At 36.9% G+C, this 14,217-nt stretch overlaps 1 protein-coding gene across 1 annotated transcript in view; it reads left to right on the top strand.

The window, feature by feature from the left end:
- Positions 1-14,217, top strand: part of LOC115434570 (adhesion G protein-coupled receptor A1-like) — a 123,432-nt gene that overhangs the window by 74,748 nt on the left and 34,467 nt on the right. Inside the window, 1 exon segment of the mRNA XM_030156605.1 lies at positions 3,821-3,966. Within this exon segment, the coding sequence (XP_030012465.1) occupies positions 3,821-3,966 (146 nt within the window).

Below are 14,217 nucleotides of genomic sequence, written 5' to 3'. Positions count from 1 at the left end.
CTCCGTTCTTGTTTTAGGAAAGGATAAGACAAAGCAGTCAGGTTTTAAAGCAACATGGAGACACCCTTGGAGTGACATTGATAATGCGCTTGAGAGTGAAGTTGCAGCTCTTTCCGATATCCTTTCTCAGACTTGCAGGAGTGTGATCGAGGGGGTGGGGGGTGAGGGGGTGGATTCTGTATTTATGAGTAAAAGTTCACTAAAGTCTCTGCCTTAGGCGCTCTGTGATTCAATTTAAAGTAGCGCATCGTCTTCATTGGTCCAAAGACAGATTATCCAAGATTAAACCAGACATTAATAATAATAATAATAATACATTTTATTTATAGGCGCCTTTCTTGGCACTCAAGGACACCGTACAGTAAAACAGTAACACAGGAGAGTATAAAACAAGCAATAAAGCAGAGTAAAAAATAAAAGGCAGGTTAAAAAAATTGGACAATGCAGTTGTGTTCACAAAGACAAAGCGGTCCTAAACAGATGCGTTTTGAGTCTGGATTTGAAGACAGGGAGTCCAGTGGTGTTTCTGTGGTCCGGTGGCAAGGAGTTCCAGAGTTGGGGAGCAGAGCGGCTGAATGCTCTGCCCCCCATGGTGGTGAGACGGGCAGAGGGAACAGCGAGGTGGATGGAGGAGGGAGATCTGAGGGTACGAGAGGGAGTGGCAACATGAAGGAGGTCAGACAGATATGGAGGGGCCAGGTTATGGATGGCCTTGAATGTCAAAAGAAGGATTTTAAATTCAATCCGGAACTTAACCGGGAGCCAGTGGAGCTGTTGGAGGACAGGAGTGATGTGGTGAGTGGAGGGGGTCCTGGTGATGATGCCAGCAGCAGAGTTCTGAACTAATTGAAGTTTATGGAGGGATTTGTGTGTGAGACCAAAGAGGAGAGAGTTACAGTAATCCAGACGAGAGGTGACAAGGCTGTGAACGAGGATAGTGATATGGGGGGTGAGGAAGGGGCGGAGGCGATTAATGTTACGTAGGTGGAAGTATGCAGACTGAGTGATGTTACTGATGTGGGACTGAAAAGATAGAGAACTGTCAAGGATGACACCCAGACGCTTAACCTGTGGGGAAGGGGAGACCGTGGAGTTGTCAATGGTGAGGGAAAACCTGTTGGTTTTGGATAAAGTTGATTTTGAGCCAATGAGGAGAACCTCGGTTTTGTCACATTGACCCTATATGTGATCGATGCAGACTAGGGTGGTCCAAAAATTTTTTTTTTAAGATTCTCTGGATTAGAACCCTGCATTTGGTTCCATATCTGGCCAAATATCTTCGGTCCAAATTTTATGCAAATTAATTAATATTTAGAGGTTGCACAAGACACGTGAAGATTGCTCTATATACTAGGGGTGCACCGAGACCGATACGAGTATCGGCATCGGCTCCGATACTCAGTGTGTGTACTCGTACTCGTAAAAGACATCCGATACAAATGCACCGATACCACTTACGGCCGTGTGACATTCACAGTTCAGTGCAGCAGGTACACGGCAGTGGAATAATGTGTGTGGAGTGTGGAGATTTTTCAAAATAAATGACGGTGATAAAAGTAACACTGACTGCAAGTAACGTTAAAGACACAGACAGATACAGACGCAGTGTTCTGTCCGTCCTCTGCGTACATTCCATCCGTTTACCAGGTGCTCGCGGATGCGTAAACAGAATGAGAATACCAGCAGGTGTACAGATATATATATATATATATATATATATATATATATATATATATATATATATATATATATATATATATATATATATATATATATGTCACACTTCGACCTGAAGTGAGGGTAGGTTGCCAAAAGGCTATCTAGAAAACAGTCTAATTTGGTCTGAAACTAAATCAGAAACAAGAGAAAGTCCATTTGATTTGAAAAAAAGGTGAAGAGCTTTATTGCCCTTAAATGCATCACAGGAAATAAGCACAAAATGATAATAACAACAAAAAATAACACAGGTCTGCACAGCACCACAGCCCTTCTCTAACTGCCCAAGCAATGTCAGACCCCCTCCATTTAAAGGCTAGGCCCCTCCCACTGGACCATACCATTTGTAATTGGTACCAATTTAAACATTTCATCAAACTACATACATTATTTCCCATAGTTAAATCACAGAACAGTTTATGTCTTTTAAACTCACATCAAAAGAGTCATCTTATTAGTTTAGCATTTACATACTCTCTTTAACACTCAGAAAACCTGGTATGGTGCAGTGTGACAAGCTGAGCCTAGTTTCCTCATTAAACTCAGGCATTATAAAAGGCAGCCTGATGCTCCCCTCGGGTCCTTTTCCACTGCCCAGAACCAGGAAGCACTATGTAAGTAAAGAAGAACACAATTAGAAACAAAATTTCACAAACTAGAACCTAACATAATTAAAGACCCAATTCAAAACTTATTTGTGTTTGTGTGTGTTTTTGTATGATTTCATGGAAAAACCAGCACAGGAGACTAACTTAGGTGTTTAAATGTAGCCCAGTGTGTGCACCCACCAAGCTATCAGTAATAATGCTACCTGGCTATTGTTTGCCATGTGGACATAGTGAGTGTGTGGTGTATGGTGTATAATTAGTGGCAGGGCTGACTGCCACAACATATATATATATATATATATATATATATATATATATATATATATATATATACACATACACATACACATACACACACACACACACACACACACACACACATATATATATATATGTGTGTGTCTGTCTGTCTGTCTGTCTCTACATCAGGGGTGTCAAACTCATTTTGGTTCAGGGGCCATATTTAGCCCAATTTGATCTCAAGCGGGCCAAACAAGTAAAATAATGACTTAATAACCTAGAAATAATGACAAATCCAAGTTTTTCCATTTTTTTTTCGTTCAAAAAAACCCCAATTAAATTATGAAAATATTTACATTTTACAAAAAAATGTGAATAACCTGAAAAAACAGAAATTTCATTTGAAAAATTACTGCAATTTTTACACTATAATGCCTCGACTTATTATTTATACATGTGCATTTACACACAATGCTACATAAACATTTGGTAACTGGCAGAATATTGTTAAAATCTTGGATTTTGGAGCTAAAATTTGAACAATTCCTATAATATTCCATCTCTTATTATTATTATTAACACAACTACAGATCACAGTGGATCCATAAATGCACAAAACATTTAATAACAGGCAGAATATTGTTCAAATTGCACATTTCGGGTTGTTCATCTTTGTTTTTATTTATGTATTTATTTGGATTTTATTGCGAAAGAATACTTTTGTAAATGTAAATATTTTCACAGTGTAATGTTATTTTTTTCACTTAGATTTTTTCCATATAAGTTTTCACAAAGAAAATTTGTAGTTGTCATTATTTATGGGTTACTGTGTTGTTATTTTTACTGGAGATCACATTGGTCTGTATGTGGAACCTGAACCAAAATGATTTGGACAACCTTGACTGTTCAGGTTCATTTTTGTACTTTCATCCTGCGGGCCAGAGTGGAACCTTTGGCGGGCCAGATTTGGCCCCCGGGCCGCATGTTTGACACCTGTGATCTACATGTATGTGTTTGAAGGGAGTTTGTATATTTCTATATGTAAGTGTATTATGTCTGGATGTAGATGGATTAGTCCGGGGTCCAGTGCTTGGGGTGGGAGGGTAGGTGGATGGGAAATGGGTGCAGTGGTTTCATGTTTAAGTTGTATGTTTCTGTGGATTTGAAAACTTAAAATAAAAAAAGACCTTGATCAAAAAAAAAAAAAAAAAAACTTCACTAAAGTCAACTAAACAACTCGTCTTTGGCTCTTTCAGGTTGGGGTCGTGCTGCACTACTCGTCTTTGTCGACCATGCTGTGGCTGGGGGTGACAGCCCGGAACATTTATAAACAGGTGACAAAGAAGCCGCCGCAGAGCCAAGATGGTGACCCGCCCCCGCCCCTAAAGCAGCCCCTACTGAGGTAAGCCTCAAACGTCCTCACAACCCTCCTGAACCCTCCAGCCTGGAAAGTACATCTGCAGCCATGGTTCAAAACCTGTCGCTATGTGTTTGTGTGTGTGTGTTTGTGCAACGACCGTTTCTGATCGTTCTTAATCTGGTGTTGTGTCTTGCTGTGTGTGTCTCTTCCGAGGCCAAGGACTGATTTTCTTCTGCAATTATCTGTGTTTTTTCCTCTTTTTTGGTTAGAATTTTTTTTTTTTTTTTTTTTTTTTTTTTTTTTTTTCAGTGCATGACCTGTCTGAGTCTGAGATATGTGTATAAGTCTTATGCAGTAACCAGCTTGGATTTAGTGAGATGAAGATATTCTACACAGAAAATTCTATAGTGTTGAATCAACTCTGAGAGTGTCGGTTTTAACACTATACCAAGGTTCTAATAGTTTTGGATTTTTCATTATAGTTTAGTTTTATTCAGTTTTGACTTTGTTTTTCTCTAATTCAGTTAGTTTTAATTTGTTTTTAGAGCAGGTTTGCTAGTTTTTATTTGTTTTCATTTTTTTCTAAATGCTTAGTTTTAGTTTAGTTTTAGTTTCGTCATATCTTTTATCTTCTTTGCCGTTGTATTCAGATAAATCCCAGACAGGACTCTGCTGCTTTCATCCAACTTTAGTCTCCATGTTTCCAGGTAGAGTGGGGACCAGAAGACGACTCTAGATGAGAAGTGACGAACTGTTAAATAACATATGGTTCCGCTAGCTAAAATTGCTAGAGCAAAATAAATCGCTTTCGTATCAATCCAACATTGACAAAGACGAAAACGAAGGGAATTTTATCCATAACTTTTGTACGTTTTAGTTAGTTTTGTAAGCACACAATACAGTTTCAGTTAGTTATCGTTTTTTCTTTTAATTGTAGTGTTTATTTATTTCAGTTAACGAAAATATTTTTTCACTTCTAGTTTTCGTCATTTCGTTAGTTTTCCTTTATGATAACAACCTTGCACTATACCGGTGTTTATTTTGTCCCTGTCTTTGCAGTGTTTATTTAAAACTTTCCAAAGTGTTGATAATACATCTTGGATACAGTGTTAACCCTTTATAGGGCACACGTTGAAATACTCTGAAATTCCAAATTTCAACCTTTGTATGTTATTGGACATGGTTATATCTACCTCCTCGTCAGTTGCCGTGACAACAGTCTCCCTCCTCTTGCCGTAAAACAGGGGTCACCAATCCTGGTCCTCGAGGGCCGATATCCTACATGTTTTAGATGTTTCCCTCTTCTAACACACCTGACGGTCTTTATCAGGCTTCTGCAGAGCTTTGTGATAGGCTTATCATTTGAATCAGGTGTGTTGGAAGAGGGACACATCTAAAACATGCAGGATACCGGCCCTCGAGGACCAGGATTGGTGACCCCTGCCGTAAAACATCCAAGCGGCACTTGCTAAAATGTAAACACAAGCAATAAAACAACTGTTATAAGGTCTTAAACTGACAAAAATCACTCATATTCACTATTTACAGCAGTGTTGGGACACTGTTGGGGGGGGCATTTGGAACGGGAAAGCTGAGAGAGGGGGTGCTGAGACCAAAACGGGGAGAGTTAGTCTGAATAAGTATCGATATCACCCCCCTCCCCGACTACATGTTTCAGAGGGGCGGGGGCAGGAGGCTCATGATGACATAAAGGGGTGTTTGTTCAAAAAAGGTTGAGAACCACTGATTTACTGCTTCAAAATGTCTATAAAATCTCTCTGAATAACTGTATGGCAGGGGTCTCAAATATGCGGCCCAGGGGCCAAATGCAGCCCCCCAAAGGTTTCCGATCCGGCCTGTGGGATGAATTAGCAAAGTTCAAAAATTCCACAGTCAAGGCTGTGGAACTCATTTTAGTTCAGGTTCCACATACAGACCAATATGATCTACAGTCAAATAATAACAGCAGAATAATCTACAAAAAATAATGACTCCATATTTTCTTCTCATTTTGATGTGAAAAAAAAAAAAAAACAATATTACATTATGCCCATAAATAATGACATCTTCAAATTTTTGTCTTTGTTTTAGTGCAAAAAATAACGTTAAATTATGAAAATATTTGCATTTACAAATGATCCGGTAACAATAAAATGTGAATAATCTGAACAAATATGAACAACCTGAAATGTGTAAAGAAAATTAAGCACAATTTTAACAATATTCTGTCTTTGTAGAGCCGATCCATACTGCACATGTACAAATGATAAGTTCAGGCATAATATTGTTAAAATTGCACTTATTTTTCTTAAGAAATTTCAGTTTCTTCAGGTTATTCACATCTTTTTTGTTTGGATAGTTTATAAAAGTAAGTATTTTCATAATTTAATGGGGTTTTTTTTGCAGTAAAACAAAGACAAAAATTTGAAGTTGTCATTATTTATAGGTTATTATGCTATTATTTTACTGGTGCGGCCCACTGGAGATCAAATCTGGCTGAATGTGGCCCCTGAAAGAAAATGACTTTGAGACTCCTGCTGTATAGCGTTAGAAAATACTAAAAACATGCTTTTTTGGTGACTTATCGCCATTTATTGTAATATTATCATTTCATTTTGCATTTTTTTGTGTGAAAATCAGGTATTTTACCATAATTAATTTACTGATCATGTACTTTAATCATCATGCTGAGATTATATTTGAGGGTTATTACACCAAAAACTGAGAAAACTTAAGAAAAAGTGACTTTTTTAAATTAAATTATATCATTAACTGACTATAAACCCAGTGTGTCCATCCACTGTCATTGATCCAACTCCATGGGTTTTACTAAAGAATCAATGTTATAGAGGATGACGGTGTTTCCACGGTAACTACGGAGCCTCTGAATGTCCAAATAATGACCATGAAAAGATGACAAACTGTATTTAACACTAATTATTTCCATGTTTTGATAGGATTAGTGGATCAACAGGTATTAAACAGTTTAGATCAGTAGATGCTCTTGGTTACCAGTAGATGTTTGGGTCTTTATGAGCTCATTTTACTGTTTGGTAGTTTAACCTATCATCACCGATCATGTTCTGTCAGATAATCATATGTTTGCGGTGTCGCTGCTCTGTTAAAACCACACATGAAACATCTAAAATGTGAACTTTTCATGAGCTCAGAACGTCAGGCCTGTTTTCAGCTTTGTGACGATGCATTTTTCTGGCTAATCCAAAGGGGATTTTCAAAGTTTATTTAGCTTAAGAAGGAGGAGAATTTGTCAGCAGATAAAGTAACACTTAATCCTTCAGTTTATCACAAACATCCACAATCAACATATTTGAAGATTCACACAGAACACAACGGGAGATGAAATGTTGTCACTGGAACAGAAACTAAAGCTGTCAGACGAAATTAGTCGAGAGATGCGAAGTCGAAATATTCAAGCGAAGTACAAGTACCTTAAATTTGTACTTTAGTAAAAGTCCACTCCACTATTGTCATATTTGTGTCTCTGCTGATTTATGCATTCCAAGTATTTTTTTTTCAGGTGTTTGCTGGCTCATGTTTCCTTTAGAGAGCAACAATAGCTTTCTACAGATGAGTTATTGCATCATTTATCTGCAGAGACATCCACAGCTAGTTTGCATTCTTTCAAGCCCCTGGCTTTGTTCACTCTGTGGTGACATAGCTGTCGGTCCTCCTATTTATACGCCGTGGCTCTTCTGGTGGAGTTCTCCCACATTTGTTCATATTAAGCAACTACAATTTGAATAAGAGCAACTCTGAGTAGTAATGATTTTTTATAATGTAAAAATTAGGCTGATAAATGCCACAGATTAGAGAAGTTGAGTGAATTGTTTTAATAAGTCAAACCTGTGGGGCCTTTTCAGCCTGGACTCTGAGATTAGAGGTGACATTCAAGGAGGGGATGCTGCTACGGAACAATAATAAGTCTAACAGAGGTGGCGGAAATGACTGATGGACTCCCCTGTCTCTGTGTTTAAATGTGGATGCGTACATAGAATTTTTTTCACATACTTTATTTTCAGTTTTATATATGCAATGTGTACAAACATATCAATATACCAATAATATACAAGGTGGGGAAGCAAAATTTACAATATTTTGAGGCAGGGATTGAAAGACAGTGTATGACCAATTAGTTTATTGAAAGTCATGAGAATTTATTTGCCACAAGAAAATTGACATAATAGAAAATGTTTTTATTCTATGTGTCCTCCTTCTTTCTCAATAACTGCCTTCACACGCTTCCTGAAACTTGCGCAAGTGTTCCTCAAATATTCGGGTGACAACTTCTCCCATTCTTCTTTAATAGTATCTTTAAGAAAGTGGACATTGCTGTGTGATGTTCTATTGGTAGCATGTTCTAAAACGCCCCAAATAGCAGAATCCAGAGGGTTTAGATCTGGGCCAGAAGGCGGCCATAAACATGATTCCCAAAAATTGCTAAAGTTGGATTTGTTGCTGTTGTCAACAAGTGTTTTGGTGTTCTTGTGTAAGATTTTAACTTCAAATCATATTTTACTGCATTTCTAACGGTCTTGTTGTCTACCTCAAGTTCAATTGCCATTTTTCCCATGGATTTGGTTGGATCCTTTAGGATTTTGGATTTGAGAGCTTTAATAAAAGCTTTGGTACGTTTTTTGTTGCTTCCTCCACTTCCAGACTTTCTGGTAATAGTTTTGCTCATAGTCATTCTCTTCTTTCCATTATAAACAGTCTTTACGGACACTCCAACTATTTTTGAAATCTCCTTTGGTGTGACGAGTGCATTCAGCAAATCACACACTCTTTGACGTTTGCTTTCCTGATTACTCATATGGGCAAAAGTTTCTGAAAAGGTATGGATAATAGTGTTAGGTATGATTATGACATCAATATATGTTTGGTTTCAAAACAATTGGTGTAGTGCCTGCTGAGAAAAAAAAAAAACTAAATGTTCATTGTAAATTTTGCTTCCCCACCCTGTACAATAGAACAGCTGTAGAATAACTGTCCACTGGAGTGACCACTATGCATGAAAGGGTTAACAGTCAAGGGTATCAAACTGAAAAATAATAGCATAATAACCCTAGAAATAATGACTCCAAATTTTCTTCTTGGTTTAATGTGAGAAAAATAATGTGACAGTATGCCTATAAATAATGGCAACACCAATTTAGAATCAGAATCAGAATTGCCTTTATTGTCATTTGACAGTACAAAGTACATCAAACGAAACTGAGTTCGGTGATTAGGGACATCGGGCCGCTGCTCCTAATACAGAGTACAACTAGAGCGCTACCACAAAACCCTTTCTTCGAAAATTGCAGTGAAGAACAGAAGATAATGCAAAGCACGAATATAAGACATCATTCAGTTTTCACACAGTACACGTGGACACATGCTGGAATTTTTTCATGGATTTGAAGGGAATTTGGGGACAGCGTGAACATTAGGCAGACAGCAGTCGTGAAAAAAAAAAAAACAAAAAACAATGGGGGTAGGGGAGATGCTTGAACTGTGTTATAATTGTGGAATGTGTGTGCGAAGATAAAGAGACTCCAGTGGGGTCACTCTGTCCATTGCAAAGAACATTAACCCTTTCATGCATAGGCCACTCCAGTGGACAGTTCTTCTCCAGCTGTTCTCTTCTATATTCATGGGTTTTGTTGTTTTAGTTCCATATCAGCCAACACAGTGAACACTTAACACACTGACATTCAGACCATTACTGTAACTTTACTGTTCTTGATAAACCTGATCTGCACTAACATGTTGAAGTGTAAATCAATTGTTATTTGTTAGACAAGAAGGTTTTTTTTTGCATATTATCTCCATGAAGTGAGTAATTACTAGCATTAGAATATGTTAAAATGTGAGAAGACATCAGATTAGCAGCATTAAAAATGTTTTTATTTCATTGTTTTCATATCACTTTCTAATATTGGGTTTTAAACACGTTTCTTTGCTTCAAAAATTAAATACATGGATATTTTTGTATCTCCATAGAAAAAAAAAATTGATCGCATTGTTTTTTTCATGCCTAAGGAGGAATAAAAACACTGAAGAAAAAAATCTTGACTAAGATTCTCACAGTTCATGCATGAAAGGGTTAAATTCTGATATCCTTTAACAATAGAATATCAATAACCTGAACAAATATGAACAACCTGAAATGTCTAAAGAAAAATAAGTACAATTTTAACAATATTCTGCCTGTTTTGTGCCTTGGTAGATCTGATCTGTAATGCACATCTATAAATCATAAGCTGAGGCATAATATTGATCAAATTGTACTTGTTTTTCATCAGAAATTTCACTTTCTTTCAGGTTATTTGCATCATTTTTGTTTTGGATAGTGTGTAAAATGAAAATAGTTTCGTCATTTAATGTTAGTTTTTGCACAAAAAAATTTGGAGTTGTCATTATTTATAGGTTATTCTGCTATTACATTACTGGTTCGGCCCACAGGAGATTAAATTGGGCTGAATGTGGCCCCTGAAAGAAAATGAGTTTGACATCCCTGTTGTAGAAGATAACAGTGTTTCCATAGTAACTACAGATGACCCCCCCCAACAACATGTTTCAGAGGGGTGGGGGTAGGAGGCTCATGATGACATAAAGGGGCGTTTGTTCCAAAAAGGTTGAGAACCACTGATTTAAAGCTTCAAAATGTCTATAAAGTCTCTCTGAATCACTGTATAGCGTTATAAAACACTAAAAAGAGGATTCTGTTGGGTTTCTGTAAATTGAGTCTGGTTTTGACCAACTCTATCTATAAAGTGTCATGAGACAACTTTTTTGTTGTGATCTGGCGCTATATACCGTATTTTCCGGACTATAAGTCGCACTTTTTTTCATAGTTTGGCTGGGGGTGCGACTTATACTCTGGAGCGACTTATATGTGAAATTATTAACACATTATTATATAATTTCACATGTTCGTTATTTTCACACTGACAGCCACAAGAGGGCGCTCTAGGCTTGTGTACCTGTACCTGCTACTTCTGTACCACTGAAAATGTAAAATTTCAACATTACCGGTAACTTATAAAGACAACTGAGAAGGGCTGAAAAAAAATGACATCAAAAAGAAAATCATATTCTGCAGATTACAAGCTGCAAGCAGTGAAATATGCAGCCGAAAACAGTAATCGAGCAGCAGAAAGAAAGTTTGGAGTGAGTGAGAAACTTGTGAGGGACTGGCAAAAAGCGGAGGTTACTCTGACTGCAATGAAGAAAACAAAAAAAGCTAATCGTTGGCTAAAAGCTAGGTGGCCACAACTAGAGGAATGAGTTCGCACATGGGTGCTTGAACAACGTGCAGCCGGGAGAGGCTTGTCAACAGTGCAGTTGCGTCTCCATGCCCATGTAGTTGCCAAGGAGATGAATATAAATGACTTTGCGGGAGGACCTTCTTGGTGTTACCGCTTCATGCAACGCAACCGCCTCTCTATCAGAGCAAGGATGCAAAATGCGACTTATATTCCAGTGCGACTTATATATGTTTTTTTCTTCTTTATTATGCATTTTTTGGCTGGTGCGACTTATACTCCGGAGCGACTTATAGTCCGAAAAATACGGTAAATAAAATTTGATTGATTGAGTGATTTGATTGGTTTTCCCCTGTAAGTCGCTTTCAAAAAAAAATGTCTGCCAAATGCATAAACATAACATAAACGTAACAATATGCTTTTTTGGTGATTTATTTCCATTTATCATCATATTATCCTTTCCATTTTGCATTTTTTTTTCTGTGAAAATCAGGTATTTTCCCAAATTTAATTTACTGATCATGTACTTTCATCATCATGCTGAGATGATATTTGAGGGTTATTACACCAAAAAACAGAGAAAACTTAAGAAAAACCAACTTTCTTATTAAAGTGTATCATTAACTGAACATAAACCAAGTGTTTCCATCCACTGTCATTAATCCAACTCCATGGGTTTTACTGGTAAATCAATGCTGTAGAAGATGATGGTGTTTCCGTGGTAACTACAGAGCCTCTAAACGTCCAAATGGGTCATATCTGATGAGCATGAAAAGATGACAAACTGCATTTTACACCAATTATTTACATGTATTGATAGAATAAATGGATCAACAGGTATTATACATTTTAGATCAGTAAATTCTTTTGGTCGTCATGGATGTTTGGGTCTTTATAGGTTAATATTTGTCAGTACAGTAGACTTTTGTCTTTCTCTGCTGCTTCTCTGGTCATCCAGCCATGAGGTTACATTCAGTTTAAGAAAAACTCTTTATTGTGAGCGGTTCGTAAAGGATGCACAGCTGCTTGATTTGTTTTGCTCTCAGTCCCATTAGTATTGGCATCACCATTCATTTTTTATACCGCTGCTTCAAAATGTCGATGATGCTCTGTATATTTTTGCAGTATTGGAAAACATTTGAAAGCTCCAATTTAGCATTTCCCCGTAGGTGCGCTGCGTGAACACATTCTTGTCAGTTAAAGGAAAGTGTTGGGAATGGCTGATTAAATGTATGTGGTAAAAGTTAAAGCTTGTTTGAGTCCTGCTACACCTTAAAAGAGTGATATTTTGCTTTTTAAAATGGAATTCTGCATTTTCAAACATTTCCCTGTGGTCTACATAAACTGGAAATGCTCTGCTTGGGTCTGAATTCTTCATTAATTCAACTCCACAGGTCCATCTTCAACCCTATTTCTGAGTAATGACACCAGAAAGGTGGTTTTGAGCGCTGGCCCTTTAAATGCAAATGAGCCACTTCAGGCCCCGCCCCCTCCAGGTTATTGACCGGGCTTTCTGTCCCGTTCAACCACTTGTTTTCATTAATACAACCAACAACTGAACTTGTTAGGTAACCAGCTCCAAGTTTGGAGATATTTTTAGTTTTTACTCCAACCGCTGCTGCTGATAAACAATTATGTCATACTCGGAGAAATGTTCGTCAGAAGTTTTGACCTTATATGTGCAAATGTCGTGATGTAACTCGTTATAAAATGTAACAAATTAAGCAGGAATTAAAACAGGTTGTAAAACTCCACTTGATTTTTGCCAAAATGAATACAAAGATAGTTTTGCAGCACCTGGAGAGTTCAAATTCAAATTGTATGAACTATTAGGGTCCAAATACACAAATAAATGAACCAAAAACTAATAAAAGTGGATTTAGAAAAACATGACCCCTTTAATCCCATAACACCAAACGTGTCATATTTGATACATGAGTTTTGAAGCCCTCCACATGATCAGTGTGATATTTTTTTTTCTTAAAAAGCCTGATGTATACGATTAGATACATGCAATACACAGATAATCCACCAGGGGGAGGAGTTCATTCACCAGAGGCCTTTCCAGTGACACTACAAGTCTGTCATTAATGAGGAAGGAGGCAGAACTTTGACAATTTTGAAAAAGAATTACCAATTTGTTAGACATGTTTGTGTTTTATTGTGTTTTTTTTTTTGTTCAAAAATAGTAATATTTGAGCATTGAGACCTGATGTATCAAATATGATACAAAATTTAAATTCATACATGGAAATTGATATTTGAAACAAAAAAAAAAATGCTTGTTCAGAAGGACCGATAAAGGCTCCAGTTTCAAAGAACTGGAATTTTCTGTTAATGATTTAATGGTTCAGGCTTTACAGGGTTAACCCATAAAGAGCCAAACATCCAAGACTGAGCAAATTTGTCTACTGATATAAAATGTTTAATACCTGTTGATCCATTAATCCTATCAATAAATGTAAATAACAGTTTGTCATCTTTTCATGGTCATCATATATGACCCATTTGGATGTTCAGAGGCTCTGTAGTTACCGTGGAAACACTGTCATATTCTACAATATTGATTCACCAGTAAAACCCATGGAGTTGGACCAATGACAGTGGATGGATACACTTGGTTTATGTCCCATTAATGATATATTTTGTTGAACAAGTCACTTTTCCCAACTTTTTTCTCATTTCATATACAGACCTTTGAATTTACTCTGTATTTAATTTACTGATCGTGTAGATATTCTTAAAAGCTCAAACATAAACCTTATTTTTACTGAAAAATGCAAAACGTAGAGGATAATATTGTAATAAATGGTGAAAAATCATCTTCTACAACATTGATTCACAAGTAAAACCCATGGAGTTGGATCAATGACAGTGGATGGACACACTTGTTTTTACATTCAGTTAGCAATATCTTTGCTGAAAAAGTCACTTTTTCGTCATTTTTCTCTATTTTGATATAATTAACTTAGAATTTACTCTTGAGTTTTCATGAACATCTACATGACCTGTGAATTAAATGTAG

The sequence above is a fragment of the Sphaeramia orbicularis genome, chromosome 15 (assembly GCF_902148855.1).
Source record: "Sphaeramia orbicularis chromosome 15, fSphaOr1.1, whole genome shotgun sequence".
In the NCBI taxonomy this organism is placed as follows: Eukaryota; Metazoa; Chordata; class Actinopteri; order Kurtiformes; family Apogonidae; genus Sphaeramia; species Sphaeramia orbicularis.
The sequence above is the reverse complement of the archived record's forward strand: the minus strand, read 5'-3'. Positions and strand labels throughout refer to the sequence as shown.